The sequence below is a fragment of the Meleagris gallopavo genome, chromosome 7, assembly GCF_905368555.1.
Source record: "Meleagris gallopavo chromosome 7, MGAL_WU_HG_1.1, whole genome shotgun sequence".
In the NCBI taxonomy this organism is placed as follows: Eukaryota; Metazoa; Chordata; class Aves; order Galliformes; family Phasianidae; genus Meleagris; species Meleagris gallopavo.
Genome location: NC_139410.1, coordinates 2,309,705 through 2,327,444, shown reverse-complemented (window position 1 = coordinate 2,327,444; position 17,740 = coordinate 2,309,705). Strand labels below are relative to the sequence as shown.

Genomic DNA, 17,740 nt, shown 5'->3' with positions numbered 1-17,740 from the left:
GAGTGTAATTTATTGTAGACAGTGAACAATCCAGGTTGCCCTCGATTTTTTAAAAAGGATAAACTCAGGAACTGTAAGGAAATATTCGGTGTTGTCAAATGGGCAGAAAAATTCATAGAATTCTATATGAAGTGGCTTTAAGTCAAAGACCGTGGTCAAACTTCTTGCATTTTTCTTTGGCTATTTCAGTGTGAACGGTTACCATGTAATAATCATGACATTCCATGTACATTGAATAATTACTGTGACAAAGATGTAAGGGTTAATACAGAGAAACAAAGTGCCAGTAGAAAACTTATCTGAGTACAATTTTGATAAATAATTAATTCAGTTTAACTTTCATTGTATAGCTGAGAATGGTTTTAATCCAACGTCTAGGTTCAATGAACCTCGTAGAGATAGGCAAATACAAAGCATTTTGAGCCTGGATTCAAGTTTGCACTTGTACAGTTTTAATATTTTAGTCTATACCCTTGGCCATGTACACAGCTACGGTTGACCCATTTTTTATACCATATTCCACAAAGATAAAATTCATTTTGACTGCAGGGGCAGGGAACTACAGCAAGCAGTTACACAGATAGGCAATTTAGTCACTGAATAACAGTTCTGCTAACCCATGCAGAAAAGCAATCAGAAGATGCTCCTTTGGGCTGGTCCTGTTATACATCTCTGTTGAAGGGCACCGAACAAATCAGTCCAATTATTAGTAGATACTGTGGTTCTGAGCTGTGTCCTGAGCATAACTTCAAAAGAAGAGAAAGCTTACAGGCATATGCATAAAGATTGAAACATTTTAACTTCCTAGCTAGGGTAGCTCAAGAGCAGGTGGTTACCTGTTTGTTTATTGCAGCTACTTGAAATTTATAAGCCAAATAACCTAACCTATTATGTAGCAGGATACTGCATATGAAAGCCTAAAGCTATGTAAAATAACTCTGCCATCCTAACACAGACAAAATGGACAATTTGAGAGTACTTAATTCATTTGAAAAAAAAGCTGTGCGTAATACTTTTGGAATACATGAAGCCATTCATACCTTATGAGTGTGTAAACACTGAAGAGACCCTTTGCACATGTTGAAAGTGGCATTGAGTTAAGACTTCTCTGTACTTGTTTCTGCCTGCCTCACCCTAAGTGACCTAGGAAGAAGTGAACTTTTCCATTAAATTGCAAATATATTTCAGATAAATAGGTTTTGAAGTAAGACCTAATACCTATCAGATGAAAAGATAACCTCGAGATGCTTCGATTTATTTATTTTTTTCATGCATGCAGAAACGTTAATCCATTTTTGGGATTAGGATTTTGGGGATCTTGGGATATAATGCATAAATGCATTTTGACAAGAGACTGTTCCGTGGCTAATTGTAATCTTAGCGATACTTAAGAGTAAATGAGTGAGCACTCCTGCAGTTAACCAGCTGGAGTAAATTAGCTGAGAATAGTAATTAATTTGATTGCTGATTTATCAGAGGTGCACAGTGACATAGCTTTCTGCGTTTACTGTGGAGTTCCCCCAACTTTTAATTAAATCTACATTCTGAATGAATCTACGTTTGTAATAAAATCTGCTTAAGGCATCTGATTTGGGAAATAGATTTCTACGTTCTGATCCTCCTTATTCTCAGTGAAGTGTTATATGGAATAAAGAAAGAAATGAGGCTAATAAAAAATAGTAGATTTATTTTCAGATGTGCCCTCCTGTTTGAAGAGCAGAGAGTAAAGAAACAGATGGTATTTGTTCTGCATCCTTTGCAAATGCAGTAATAATATCATAAAGCTGAATTATTTGAAAAGTATTAGTTTGAGAAATCAGTGCCTCTGAATAATATTTTTTAAATTACTTTTTATAATGTGACATTTCTCCCAGTGTCTGATGCGAGAAAAGCACCGTAACAGAAGTGTTGCAGCTTTTAGCCCCCCCCCCCCCCCTTCATTAACTCCGATGGCTCCTCAGCAAAAATACCTAGATATGCATAGCTGAGATTTCTCAGTTTGTGGTGTCACCTAAGGCGCTCACCTTTCATTTCAAACGGGGAACACTAAGAATTAAAAATTGTGTTTGGGCTGTACCCAGTGACTGCTGATTTGCATGAAAAATGCTTTGCCCCAGGGAGGTTATGGCTGGATTCCTTTTCTCACATCCATACATCTCACACACGGCGTGCACTAACTGCGCGTGTAAAGGCTCAGCATGCACTTCAGGCACGCACAAACGCTCCAGATGTGCTGTATATCTTGTTTAGTTGACTTTATTCTTCTGTAAAGCCAAAAGAAATATTAATCATTCATTTAGTGTTAGGGGATGGGTCGTCTTCTCAAATTTCAGTAAAGGGGGTGGAAAACTAAAGTAAGCCAATTTTTTTCCTATTTAAGGCCAAAGCTGGGGAATGCTTGTGGCTGAGTTCTGTACATGGCCCGGTGCTGGAAGGGCAGGGAACAACCGATGTTGCTAATTTGAATAGATTTTTCTTTCCCCCCCATTTTTCTTTTTGCACAGAGAGTCTCATGTCTAATATTTAGACATGATGAGCTTTGTGCAAAAAGTAAGTTTGCTCATTCTTGCCGTGTTTCAACCCTCAGTTATTTTGGCACAACAGGACGGTGAGTAATTCAAGTTTCTTATGATTTAATGTTTTTGTTTTATTTTTTATTTAAACCAATCATTTTAATAGCTGGTAAGAAACATGTACTCACAGATCTCACCAGAACACTTTTCCTTCACTAACCCAGCAGTCAGGCAGTGAACGCTGAAGCTGGAAGCTCCAGGAGTGTGCTTTACCCTCCTAAGTTTGCTCTTCGCTTTGCTGTTTTTCTGTGGCTAAAGGAACCGTGCGGTGCTCTCTGCCTGTGCTGCATTTCTTCTTGTTCTTACTTGTTTTCCTGTTACAGGCGTTGAAGAGTTTTGCGACTGTTTCCTTTAATGCAGAATAGCATTTGAACTGCTGGCTGGGTGCTGTCTGGAAGCTATTTGTCACAAGTAATAAGTCTTCGCTTCCAGCTTTGTATCTGAAGCTCTTCTTTGTACTTGCCTGTTTCTCCCCCGGCAGCATGAGGCTTTGTTTAAGCAATTTGTGCACAGAAAACAGCCTAAAAGTCCTCCTCACTTGTGACACGATAGTTTTTTTAGAGTGATATATGAAAAATATTTGTCAGTGTGCAGGATTTTTCCTTTGACATAAAGCAGGAGTGTGAAAGCATTCCCGCAGCTGCGACAGTTTCTGTTGCACATCTGCAGGCTGCTTTGGTCCCTTCTGGGACTGACCAGCGGCTCATGGGGTCTAGGAGTGCGAGCGGGTGTGTGTGTGTGTGTGTTCACTGAGCAGCAATGAGCATGGAATTTGGAGGGAGGAAAGAAATACTTCATACTGGATAATTGAGCTTACTGTGGAGATAAGTGTGGTATCGTTATTTAAGTTAAACAACTGACATTCCACAAGTATGTCTGACCTTTTTTGGATGTGTTCTGTTCCTACTTGCCAAGCAGTTTAGACCAGACCTTCCTTAAGAACATTTCTCTTTCTGGTGAATTTAGAAGATCTGCAATGTATTTATGCCTGTATTAAGTCAGAGAATAACTTCACAACTCGCTCGTTTAGTGGCAGCCAGATAAGCTGTAGCAAAGGAAAGCCAAATGCCTTTAAAACCACACCCTTCCCTGGTCTGTATGCTACAAATCATAAAAATTCCTCCCTTAGCCATTTGATGGCAAACCTACCTGCCTAGGCCAACCTGGAAAGGAGGAGGATTCGCAAGACCAGCGACCAGCTCTGGTAGCCAGATTGCATCGCTCGCAGCAGCAGCAGCAGCCCTCCTCACTGCGCTGTGGGGCAGCTGGGAAGAAAGCTGTCTTGTGGGCAAGAAATGCAGTGTACTGTACACTAGCACTTTTCTATTTCTGTTTTTCCTGTTTATACACTGCTTTCCAGTAATACTCAGTGATGACAATACTGTAAAATTTGAGCAAATGCATGCATTGAATTCTTTCTCTGCTTACCGCAGAAGGTAGTATACATAAATAATTTGTATTAAATATGTGTTGCATATTACCTCTCTCTGACTTCAGAGGGATAAGGACTATCTAACATGAAAAGAACAAACATCAGTTTTATTTATTCCAATTAAGTGAGCCTTCCTGTGTGTCAGGTCTCTTTCCCTCACTCTCTGGTTGCACCCCTGGACATTTCTGAAGTGAAACACATATTTGGCTTAAGAGAGTATATATCTGGGGTAGAAGAACAATATGCAAACGAAGTGTGAGGGAGTACTCTCTTTTCCCAGCCACATTCCTATTTCATGGTGTAGTAACATTTCCTTACTGGGCTCATTTCCATACTACTTACAGAGATGCAGTTACACAGAGGCTGACAAAATGCCAGTTATCCCCTAGCATGTCCAGTGCTGTCCTCTCTTTGGAATGCTCCTTTCCACGCTGCTCAATTTGCTTTTCTCACAAGGAAAGAGATTGTAGTTGTTGGTTATTGGCATTGTGAATTCACGTGCAAGGCAGTGATGGACTGGGAAACCACATTTTCCACAATTCAAAATAGACTTTCCAGACATGCTAAAATGCTCTCTCTTGTCAAGAAAAATGTTTATATGGTTAGTATCAAATGTAAGTCAATATAAAATTTTCCTTGGGAAAGCCTGCCAGCAGACAGGACTTGGAAAGATGTTAAGGAAACTGCTCAGTATACACTAAGTTTGGGATTGTCAGATATACCTCTGGGTTATATGTTTCTTTGAATTGTTGTAATAGATGGAATGGCAGTTTGAGTACAGCCTCAGACTGAACTTCTTCAAAAGCTTGGAATCTGGATATTGTGCAATAAGAAATTCTCTGCAACTTCCAAGAAGAAAAGTTATGTGTCCTAGTAATCCATTTCAGCTTGTAAATGGAGTCAGTTTGAAACAGTTCAGGTTTTCTGATGTGTGTTGTGTCTTGCGAAGTTCTGAGCGTGTTTAGGCTGAAATGTCTGCTGCTGGCTGACAGCTGGACTTCAGGCATGAGCAGTGCCAGATGGGTGTATCAGGTGCCATTGTTTGAAGGCACCTTTACTTGCTGCATGTAAAAATATCAAATAGCGTAAGAACTCTAAATCCTTCAGGAAAGAAATCCATCCCCTATCCAGCCCACGTGACTTGTGTAACATGTGTTAGTCTTCAGGCTTACATTCATCATCAACTTAGGCATGTAGAGTCAACACAGACAGTGACTTATAGAAGACAACATTAATTTTGGGGAACTGGCTGGATGAATTGGCAGATTCCACTTGCTACAAATGAAGCACGTGCACATCCTCTCTCACAGTCCCAGAAGGGAGCTAAGATGGACTTGGGCCTACCTTAGCTGTAGCCAAGATGTGTAAATGCCACCTGAGTAACCTGTCGTGTGACGCTTCTCCTAAGCGCACCCAGCAGTCCATGAGGAACTTAGTTGAGGTCATCAAGAAAGCACACCTGCTCTAAAAGCAGGGGGACACCAGAGTCAGAAACCCTTCATTGCTATTCCGTTTAGATTTTTTGCTTTAATGTAATATAGTGTTTTCATTGTAATGTATTGTCTTGAACATCCGGTCAGGAAGTTCATTTCTGAGATAATGACTGTATCTTTAAATATCACTGGGAAGACTTACTGAACTTCCTTATTAGTTTGAGTTCCGAGTTAAAGCTTTAAAATAAAATCTAACTGCTGTATGTACGCTTTAGGAGGCAGCGTGCTAGGAATTCTTTATGTTGAGTCCCTGTTTGAGATTAAAAAAACTCAGAAAGGAAGGACGATATATTAGGAACGCTTATAAACAGGTTTTTGTTTAATTATTTTGTGTCTTTTCAAGAGGAAAGAATTAGATGGGGAATGGAGTAGGTGGGTATGGCTTGAGTGCAGTAAGAGTTCCAGTTTGAAATTTTTAGCGCTTACCTATATGCAACCTTGCAAACATTCATTCTTTGTTCATAAATTTACGAATAATAATGGCAATCAGGACTATCTTTTCTTAAAAAAGGACTATCTTTTCTTAAAGCCTGTGGTAGCACATACAAGTCCTCCTCCAGGTTTTTGAAGGTAAAAACAGATGATAAATATGTACCTATCGACAGAAATTATATGCTCTTAGATCATCTAGAAGACTGAAGGCAGAAAAGGTCATGGGGCTACTCCTCTTCTTCCATTTTTCCCGACTGGTTTATAGGAATACGCTACAGGCAAGGTTATGCTTAGAGAAGTTTATACATCCCCTTCTGTCTAAATGAAAGTCTGGGGAACCCATCCCCTCAAAACGTTATATATATATTCTTGGAAATACGTCAAATTTCATAAGCACACTGTAGATCACACATCCTTGGAAGATATTAAACTTAGGAAAATGAGACCATTAAATATCCCTCTCATTATTTTCCATATTTGTTTTTGATTTGAAACCAAGTCTGTGCAGACTGAGTTTTTAAAGGAGGAGGTGGAATTGGAGTTGTTTCTTGCTTTATTAAAGGGAGAAAAGGCAGAAGTGTTGTCTCTGGCACTGATGTTACTGGTGATGCTTCAGAGCCGTTACATTTGCTCCCTTAGTTATATTGCGGATTACGAAGTGGTCATATTTCTTCACCCAGCTTCTGCCAAAGTTTCGAGATTTGAAATAGGAGAGTGTCACTTGCAAAATCTTATCTGATACCAGCCTTACAAAACAGCTGGATGTTAGATGTAGTTAATGCTCTTCAGGAGAAAGAAAGAAAGAGAGACAGAGACAGAGAAAGGAAAGAAGGAGGGAGGGAGGGAGGAAAAGGAAGGAAGGGGGGGAGGAAAAGAAAGGAAGGAAGGAAGGAAAGGAAAAGAAAAAAAGGAAGGAAGGGGGGGAGGAAAAGAAAGGAAGGAAGGAAGGAAAGGAAAAGAAAAGAAGGAAGGAAAAGAAAGGAAGAAAGGAAAAGAAAGGAAGGAAAGGAAGGAAGGAAAGGAAAAGAAAGGAGGGAAGGAAAGAAAGGAAAAAAAAAGAAAAGAAGGAAGGAAGAAAGAAAGAAGTTACTATGACTTTTGTTTCACAGACTAGCTGATAAATCAGGCTGTGGTGGATGTACTAGTTATTTTCACAGTTATGTGCTAATGGTCATACCTTGTTTAAATCAGAAATGTGGAGAAAATAGGGCATATCTGGCTTTATAATCAAGAAAGCATGCTGTAGATCAGTAACAACAGTGATGCAGACAGTCGCCTAGCACCGTGGATTAAAAGCAATCTCAGAGTTGAATGGTTCAGCCTACCAGTATGGGAGGTAATGTGCACTTGATACTCTTAGTAGGGTTAGTAGTCTGGAGAAGAGCACAAGCGACAGCTGCTCTGGCAGTTGCATATTTTAGTTTGTTGGTTTGAAGTTATGATTCCTCAAAACCATCAGAAATGGAAATCAGTGCAATAGTCTTGTCCATTAAAACTCCAAATTGTTATGCTTTAGCTAAGCTTAAGAAACAACACAGAAGATCTCAGCTTAGAAAAGGAAAACTACTGGCAAAGGTAAATATATGTTGTTAGCAAGATCTTTTTGTTGGACTTGAAGTAACTGGATTAGATTTCCAATTAACCACAGAAATTTGATGTGAATAAATTAATTGTTGGCAATTCCCAAAAAATATAATTCAAACTTGAGAGGGTTGAATAAAATCCTTTCTGATTCAGCAGAAAGAACATCAGCTCATTCTCCTTGAGATTGCTTGGTAAACTGTCGTTGCACAACCTTAAAGTGGCCTAAAGGGTTCAGCACCTGTTGCCTACTTGTATGTCTACTGTTCTGAGACTTTCCGGTTTTGAGTTTTGGCAGATAAGTGAATAATCTTCAACCCAAAGTGGATCTAAAATGAAAGTATTTTAGCAGCAACATTTTGCCTTCAGGTAGCTGCTACAGTGCTTTACCGAGTTGTCCGTAATCAGTACATCCATGATGTATGTACTGTGCATAAGGAGCACTGGGTATGGATGTGATTCCATCTCCAGGAGGGATACAAGAAAAGAGTTATTTTTCTTCTGTTCTGTCATGAGGAGCTGTTGAGAGAAGTGTAGATGGGTGCAGAAAGGGGTGTGTGCTGCAGCCCCAGCCTTCAGTCTGCAACCCATTTCCCGCCTAAGGCCCAAGGAAACAAAGATATCTCGCAGTGCTGTTCTCCCTGTTACAGGGATGCCACAGGGTAACTCAGTGCAGTTGTTTTCCCAGTAGCTCATAGATATGGCACCTAGATATGGCTTAGTTACTGCTTTAGGACAGCCTCTACTTCATGGACTGTCTTTCTTCCATTGAATCTGCACAGAATTTGTGAAGCTTTGCTTTCTGTCTTGTTCTTGGTTTCCATGACAAGAGATGCTTTGTCCCTGTATTATCTAGAATGAATTCTCTGATCCTTTTCCATTCAGCTCTGTCAGACACTTTGTTTTTCAGGGAAATAAAAGTTCCGGGAGACCGTGTCATTAATATTTCTCACATTGCTTTGACATTGCATAGCAGCTTCAAAGATTATCCCTTACTCTGCTCCTGGTTATGGCTGCCAGACTTAAAACTGCCACAGGCATTTAAAAATTAGTGTGTTTGTAACGCGTTACGGGAGTTAGAAAGTTTCTTCTGTAAGTACAACAGAGTTGTGCTTATTCTATCTTAAATGCCAGAAGGATGCAAGGAGCAATGAGCTCCATCATTGATCTAAGCAATAGATCTTTCACACAAAGACACAGGAAAATCTATGTTGCATTTATATTTTCAAACAGCAATTACTTTTTCTCATTTTATTACTGCATAGCAAAAGTTCTCATTTTGCTTGAGGATGCTTTTGCATCTATTTATTTATTTTCCCTTATTAACAATCTCCTTGTCTCTGAGCATGCAAAGTTGAAGTCTGTGCCTGCTTCATGTCAAAATGACAATGGAAAACATGATATAACCCCCTCTAATAGCAATCGTTTGTTGGCCTTAGTTTGGATAAACTTCAACTCTGGGACTTCTGGCTTTGTTTAGCGAAAGGACAGCAGAAGAGATTCCTTTCAGATTAGCTAAGAGTGCTTCCATCTTCCCTCATTTAAGTCCACCCCCTCATTTAAACATGGACTATCAGAAGGAGAATGGAGGCAGTACCTCCTTTAAAAATGTCTGCAGTTCTGTCCATGAAGAGGTGGCTGCCAGGGGAGGGAAAGCGTGCAGAGGACATCAAACAGGAAGAATGCAAAGATAATGAGAACATACATATTTTAACGCTGAATGTGTTGTGATATTTTAAAAGCCCAGGGCTTCTTCACAGCTAACAGTGGAGTGAAATTTAAGATCACATCTGACTTAGTACCAGAATGGCCTGCAACATCATGCAGAACAAAAGGCTATACATTGCCGCGGAAGTCAAACTCGTGTCTGCTGTTCCTTTTCTCCTGGTTACGGTACATCCCACCCTGCAGGGTGGCACAGGCACTTCTGCTCTCCTACAAGAATAGCCAAAAGTATGCTTCCATATGAAAAACTTCTGTAAGTCACTGTGGTGGCTTCAGGCTCTGCATTATTCCCAAACCCAGTACTGCGAAGGACAGCAGAACCCAGGAACAGACCATGCATATTTGCAGCAGCAGATATCAAAGGATGATGATCTGTGTCTGGAAGTTACATCCCACAGCAATCCAGCACTGGCAGCTCTTGGAAAATTTCTGGACGTAATTAGTTCCCACTGCAATTCACACCCACTGACTGGGTTTTGCAAGCCATCTGCAGTGAATATCTATTTTTCCGCTATTCTTTCTCATCCACTTTATGCCACTTCTTTTGCTCTCTCTTTTCTTCCTTTTCATTTTCCTTTAGGGAAAGAGGCAAGAGCAAAGTTGGAGTTGCTTTTTCAAATGGACATGATAGAAACAGTTGCTTGCTTGCTCAGGTACAGATAACGGAAAATATGGGCAGCATCACTGTGTATTTCTTTGATGTTGAGGGTAATAGCTACACTGAGGTTCAAAGGAGAATGAGCTCCATCATCCACATTCTCCTTCAGCTATAAGCAGTGAAAAAAAAGCCTTCATATTCTCTTGGAAAGCACTTCTGTGTTCATGAGAGGCTCTTTTAGAAATCTGTGGTTTTTTCTGGGCTTGTCTTTAAATCTGCTGTATGGTGCTTGCTCGTTTCCCTGCAGAGCAGCAGTCATTCTGTGCCAGTTGTTTAAGAGAGGAATGTTCTAGTGAAAGCAAACAATAGGCTGTGTAGTGGGAATTGCAAGTCTTTGAAAGGAGCAATTGAAATCTGCTCAGATGTTTGCAAGAGTCTTTGTGCAATGTTCTGAGCCCTTTGGTAGCTTCACTGTTGGCAGGGTGGTCCTCTTATTAGAGCTTTCTTTTTTGCATGGACAGAATAACATGAATATGGAGAAGGGGAAGAAAAAAAAAAAAAGGAAAGCAGAGTTCAGATCCAACTGATTCTTTTCTTGCTAGAGCAGCTGCAGAGAGAAATAGTGTTGTAGACTTCTTCCAGTAAAAAAGAAAAAAAAGAAAGAGGGCAGAGCCTGTTCATTTATCAGGTTTCCTCTTGCTCAAGCTCTTTCTCTCATACCTGTTAAGAATTCCAGAAAATAAACTGATTCATCTGGCTATGCCCACTCAAGATGCTGCAGCCCCCCACTTTTCTGAGAAGATCTTTATCTTCACTGAGCAGAAAGCGTGCGAGGTGCTGGGCAGGCAGCAGCAATGCTGGTCATCTTCGATAGGGACAAAAATAATCTCTGGCCTTTTAGATGCTTCATTTGGAAAACTTTTAGGACTTCATTTGAAAAATAGAGAAGTTTGAAGTGTCTTTTTCACCCTTAGAAAACCATTGTAATACTGACTTTAGTAGCCTTATCAAGTAAGAATGTTGTGCCCAGCGTACAAACAGCTAATTAATATCTGCTATAAAAATGAAATACTGCCATCTGTACTCAACAAACTGTCCAAACTGAATGTGAGGTGAATTAGTACAGACCGGAATGAGGAGTAAATGAATACAGATCATTTTGCAGATGAAACTAGGCTAATGATGCTCTAGGCATTCAGAGTCGCCTGATGGCTTTTCGTTTTCCCCTGACCTTGTGAATTACAAATACCCTTTAATTTATTGGCAGTCAAAGACATGATTCTTTTCTGTGGACTATATGCCAGAGTTCTTTAATCCATCACTGGAATATTAAATACAAGAACCAAATCCTTCATTTACTTCCAACTTCTGAAATTACAGGGAAATCAATAAAACTGTGCAGGGAATAATGTGAGTTTAGAACTTGACCCCCTGCTGTTTTACTCATCTCTGATGGAAATCCACCACAGCCATGGAGTTAAAAGGGGGCTAACTTTGCCCAGTGTATCTGAAAATATAAATGCTGTTACCATATGTAATACTCTGCACTGTAACATTTCCCATCTGTTCTAGTCTCAAGAGAGGAGTATTGAACTAAGCTGATCTTTCCAAGACAAAGAACAGAAACTGCATTGCACAAAGTTGTTAGCTCTCTTACTGAGATAAGGGGGAGGAGAAGGTCGTGTCCCACTCAAAACTTGAATCTTGTTTTAAAAAACTGTTTTAATTGCTAAGTTTGGGAAATTTCCTTGTACGGAATGAATATCCAGGTTTTATTTAGGCCTAAGGCAAGAATAGGACCACAAATCAGAAATGTACAAGACCATCTTGGTGGTGCATGTTAAAATCTTTTTGTTGTTGTTGTTGTTCTTGTTCTTGTTCTTGTTGCTGTTTTTCTTTTTTAAATTTCTAACAAAATGTTGTGCTGGATTTTGGTATTTTTTTCCACTTAATTAATCCTAGCATGAAGCTTATTGCTCCTTTTTTAAAAATACATTGGGCCAGTCTTTGGAAGGATAAAATTAAGATTACCATTACACTTGAACTCTGACCGTACACGCTTTCACTGACTGCCCAAGGAGTGGGCAGGATATATGTTTAAGGAAACGAACACCTCCATAAAATCATCGGTAAGCAAATCCAAGCATGGATTTATGTCATTTTCTGTCTGGTTGAAGATTTATACACAGATCTTTGTGCCATTTGGCATTGTCTACTCTAAAGACAAGGAGCACATTAAAATCAGATTATGGCAGAGCAGTGAGAATTTATACCAGTACTACTGATTGCAGCTTATTTCTTATTTTTAGAGTGACACCAAATGGCACAAAAGGTGATATGTCGAAATACATTGTAATGTAAGAACAGATGGAATGAAAAAAATCTTGTAGGCATTTTAGCAATAATTGAAAGAGTGGCTGAGAAATTATGCAATGGGCCCTCTAAAAGACATTGCACTGAATTAAGATGAAATTTTTCTTCCTATGTGTGCTGCTCAAATGTGAACAGTTGCCCCTGTTAAAATGTTGGATTCTGGAGGAGACTGAAGTCCTTCAGTTCCCAATGGAATAACTAGATTAGAATCAAGGGAGTGTCTGAATTTCTAATCAGGTGGTGTTTTCAGAATCACAGAATCATAGAACCATAGGGACCTCTAGGGATCGTTGAGTCCAGCCCCCCTTGCAAAGCAGGCCCCCTACTCTAGGCTACATAGATAGACATCTAGGCAGGTCTTGAATACCTCTAGAGAAGGAGAATCCGCAGCCTTTCTACACAGCCTGGTCCAGTGCTCTGTCACCCTTACTGCGGAGTTTTTCCTTAGTTGGGAATGAATGATGCAATGAATGAATGATTGTAGGAAAACAGGGCTATCTCAAATAAATAAATAAATAAATAAATAGCTTTTTTTTTTTTTTTAATAGTAAAAATGGAATTTCCTGATTTAACATATTTAGGGATGACTTTGAAGAGCAAATCCGAGAATAACATCCCAATATATACGGTTGTTCAGGATTTATCCTTTACAGACAAACAGAGAAGAAGCATTTGGCCGTGATGTTTTTGAGAAATAGCCAATAATAAAAGGAGAATAACCATCTCTTGCATCCATCAGGTGGCTTTCCCAGAATTACTTCTACAATTTCAGAAACAGGAAAAAAGATTTCTCTGGGCAACCTTAAGTAAACAGCAAGATGATACACATGCAGCATTCTGCTGTACCCCGCCCCTCCTGTGACTATCTGAAATGACAGTTCTGAAAAATAAATAGTAAAAACACTCACCCAACAACACAAACTAGACCAAAAAAGTTCTTCACTTTGTTTTCCTACTAGCAGCTTTGAATCAAGAACTCTCCTTTGTCATTTTTCTCCTCACCATCCCACAGCTAAAGGCAGAGAGGCTGTTGGGTAGCAACATCCCTGATGGGTTGGCACAGGACCCTATTTCAGAGCAATGTTTTTGCGGCAGGGTGACCTTTAGGAGTTGCATAAAGAATGCCATTCAAGGATGTCGCGAGACTGAAAGTAGTAGTTTGTGAAACATGAGTGTTGAAACAGAGCTGTGACAGCCCCTGTCACTTCAAGCTACAGACCAATCAAGGAGAGCAAGAGCCTTCTGAAGATACCGGAGAAAAATTGGAGTCCTGAACACAAAAGAGGAAAATGCCTGGAATTGGAGCAGTGGTGCTATTCAGATACCAGCTTTTTTGCATACAGTAACAATACCTAGAAGTTAGAAAGCTTCACTTTCCGTCTAAAACTCTTTTTGCTGTGAAACTTGGGATATCTGGGAGCTTTTTAGTCACACTCCCTTCCATTGCACCTAGTTACAGCTCTTCTTTCTGCAGACGGTGGAGAAGGGCAGACTTTTAAGATGAAATTTCTGATATTTCATGACGGTACTTGGTGTTTTACCAAGGGAGGCTTCATCCTGGACACTTCCATTTGTCTATAAACACAGTACAAAATTTGCAGCTGTTACAGGACAATTCCAACTGAGAGCATGTCTGGGAGGCTCAGTTTAAAAACATCTTGTTAAACCACTTTTTTTTCTTATATTTCCACCTCTTTTCCTGACTCCTATGAAACACAAACTACCTCAGGCTTTTTGAGTGCTCAGCACTTACCTCACTGGAGACCGCATGGACTAAGCAGGCCCAGCCAGCCAATTAGTTGGTGAGGAGAGTCCGTTTGTTTCCATTACACATCACAGGATGGAATGAGCATGTTTAATTTTCTTATAAACACCGTTACAATGCCAGACAGCAAGCCCAAGCTGCTTGCTTTGAGGTAAGCTCTGTAGCATTATTTTTCTGCCTTGCAGATGGAAAGCAGGCATGATTCAGGAGCTACGGTAGATTCCTCAGGCTGATCCAGTTTTAAGGGGAATGGGGCTATTTCCACTGAAAAGGAACTTGATCGTCTGCCTTTGGCCTTTTGATGAAACAATATGTAAAACATTGCTGGATATACAGTAGTAGACGCAGTTACTCTAGAAGAAATGCAAAAATAATTTCATACAGGAAAGCGAACAACTAGATCAGAGTAAGGAATTATAAGCTTTGTATTGTTTCCCGTTTCCAACAGGCTTTAGGGGTAAGGCCTCCTTCATTTCAGACCTTGAGAGTAGACATTAAGTAACTGCAAAACCCTTGCTTGGCTGATGGTGGTGACCGGAATTTGGCAGATCAAACCTCCTCAGTTCTGATGAGCGCTGGGATGTGTGAGTTTACATCTAATGTAATAGCTGGAAGCCTGCTTTGTTAGAAGTGGAAAAGCCTGTGGTTTTTGAGGATGCTGTTAGAAGATTTTTTCCTTATGCCACATGAATGTGGTTAAATCGTGATCACACTGCTTGCGCAGGTACAAAGCCAAAAGCTACAAAGCCAAACTACAAAGAAGGCCAGTTTCTCAGGTCGTAGTACTTGCTAATGTATTCCTCACCTCGATGGTATCACAATTATGTCCCATAGGACGTCAACTTTAAGGCCTAAATGACTGTATTTGTTTCGCCATGTACCTTACCAAACTCCTTTACATTCCACTCTTATAGGTCCTTCAAGAGTGGATGGTGCTTTTCCTTTCAGCTCTGCCTGATTCATCTGCTTGCGTACGGCTGCTAGTCTGCTTAGAAAATGGGAAATAATTCAAAACCAGCTTATGTCAAACACCGTGTTGCCTTTTATTTACCTCTTTCTTTTTTTAGCGTGACCCAGAGAAATGTTACAGCAAAACACAGAAATATTTTAAGATGTGAATAGTTGTTAAAAGACCAATTTAACGTTTACTGAAACGATTCACAGGCCAGCAAGCCAGTGCAATAATGTTTCTGCCACAGAAACAAAGTTCTCCTTGGCCACTACATTCATAGAATCATAGAAGGCCTGGGTTGAGAAGAACCACAATGATGATCCAGTTTCAACCCCCCTGCTCTGTGCAGGGTCGCCAACGACCAGACCAGGCTGCCCAGAGCCACATCCAGCCTGGCCTTGAATGCCTCTAGGTATGGGGCATCCACAGCCTCCTTGGGCAACCTGTTCCAGTGCCTCACTACCCTCGGTGTGAAAAGTTATATTCAGACTCTGAGGGGCACAGTAAGATTCTGCACTGCCTTAAGCCAACACTGATCAGTTCTAACATTTTTTTGAAATCTTAGGCTAATGTATATGTTTAGGAATCCATCAGAAAATCTGTTTAAGGCAAGTATGCGACTGTTTTACCACAAGTCCAGAAGCAGGAAAGTCAGCTTTTTTTTACAGCCTTGCTTCCTATATGTTGCTTGCCAGTGCTTTAGCACAAATCAGCTTTCCAAAGCATTTTGGAGCTAACGTTTAATCTTTATGAGCGATGCAAAATGCATTATGTCATAATATGCTGACACATAGATCTACATCTGAGCTCAGAGGGGGTGTCTTGAACAGACTAAGTCTTCCCAGATGTAAGTTTCCTTTGGAAACCTATTTAATACTTTCGTTCTGCCAAAGGCCACAAAGATTCTCATTGCAACTCTACTAGCTTATTTCTTAATTCATTTAACAACGTCCAGAAAGTTAGTTGCAAATGTGAATGTCATTATATCCAGATTTAAGCTTTTTTCCTCTGTGTCCTGTTGAACAATGCCATCTACTGCAGAATAATTGAATGGCAGCCTTGCAAAAACAGTGAAATTTGCTTTATTTCCATTCTCCTGTACAGTTAGCGATTTAATTGTGTGTTACATGCACACACTCTAAGAACATTATGGTTTCTTAGGTATATGTAATGGCATTTTTATTTAACAGTCCTGCGCAAAATTTTATTTTAGCCTAAACTAAACCAAATAGACCTCTTCCCTTTATTGTGATGTTTGTAAATTGGAAGGACTTTTTAACCTGTAGAGGTAAGTGGAGTCTGCTGAGTGAATCCACACCCATCCAGTTCCCTCCTTCCATGGGGTCAGAAAGGTCCAGAGTCCCCAATAGCTTTGAATGTATTCAGCCTGATGCGGTATAATGCCTTCTGGGTCTTTTTGTATACAGTGGGTCACTCACTCGTGCACTGACTTATTCTGCTTCTGGTTCATTATAATTCATTTTTTTTCAAGAGTTGTTAGACCGTAGAGAAGATTGCATTCATAATGCTCTCTTCTTATTTGTAAAGTACTTTTCAGCTTTCTTGTTTATCAGAAAGCATTTCTCCTTAGTATTGTCAAGTTTATTTTTCACTAAATGTCCACAGGGACTTGCTGGTTTTGTAGCAGAGGAAAATGTTTAGTAGATAGACAGTGAGCAATTAATCATGGAGATAATCGGTTTATTTACGTGAGACCCTCTGACATGATTATGCGGGGTGACAGCTGGAAAACCAAGCAATTTTTTTGAAACTATATCTAGCCTAAAAGACTAAAGATGTCAGGATTCTACTGTGACGTAATTGCTGTACTTATCAGATGTAGTGGCTGCCAGGCAGTGTCTTCTGATGCCGTGACCCTTTGTGTAGGAAATCAGATGTATGCCTCTCAGCCAACCGAGACGTCTTGATTGTCTACCCCATTGCCTTCCTCCGCAAGCTCAGCAGAGGAAGAGGAGGAAGAGAACTTTATGGGTGACACAGAGGGGAAAGTCAGTTCAACAGGGCCAAGAAAAAGAGCTGAGTCAGAAAAGTAAGCAGACTGTTCAGGTACGTGACAGGAGGATGAAGGGAAGATGAGAAGGGAGGTTATGTATTATGGACTTGAGAAGATAAAATGGGGAAAAAAAAGTAAAAAAAGCATGAGAAAAGAGGAAGCATGTAGAAGTGGTTACCTGCCACAGAGTATGGGTACGGGTATAGAAATAGAGTCCAAGAAAAGCAAAGAGAAAGAAAAACAGAATAAAGAGAAAATTGGACCAGTGTGCTAAAGCGGTAGTGGAAAAGTGAAAAGTGCTGTATGTGAGAAAAGAAAATGGGGCTGCATAACTAATGTTGGTGGGCTGCAGTATAGTTTTGGACTCAGTCTTGTTCCATTACACCAACTTGATGGCATTCAGGATTTTTCATGTGGAGCCAGAGGTAATTTTAATGTCAGAGCTGTGAATTATGTGTTCTGGCATTTTTTATTATTTTTTTTCCTTTTGAAGAACGATATGTAGTAAGACAACTTTTTATAATGCCGTAGCTTTGCACACGTACACAAATAGCTGTTTCTCCATCATTTTGTGTTTGCGAAGTTATTTTGAATCATTCATAGAAAGAATTTCTATTTATCAAAGCATTCATTGATACCTGTATTTGTAGTCTGAGACTTCTAATATTTCTACAGAGCTTAGAAGGTACTTAGATAACTTTGTGTATTTTTATATTGCGTTATTAAATGATGAAGCTTTCTGGATTTGGTTTCTTTAAGAATATACAAACCCAAAGTTTAATGTTTCAAGCTGCTTGTCATC

At 39.9% G+C, this 17,740-nt stretch overlaps 1 protein-coding gene across 1 annotated transcript in view; it reads left to right on the top strand.

Moving 5' to 3' along the window:
- Nucleotides 1-2,372: 2,372 nt before the first annotated feature.
- COL3A1 (collagen type III alpha 1 chain) overlaps nucleotides 2,373-17,740 on the top strand; it is a 55,578-nt gene continuing 40,210 nt past the window's right edge. The window contains exon 1 of the mRNA XM_010713346.4: nucleotides 2,373-2,608. Within this exon, the coding sequence (XP_010711648.2) occupies nucleotides 2,530-2,608 (79 nt within the window). The 5' untranslated portion in view covers nucleotides 2,373-2,529. The remainder of the gene's footprint in view (nucleotides 2,609-17,740) is intronic.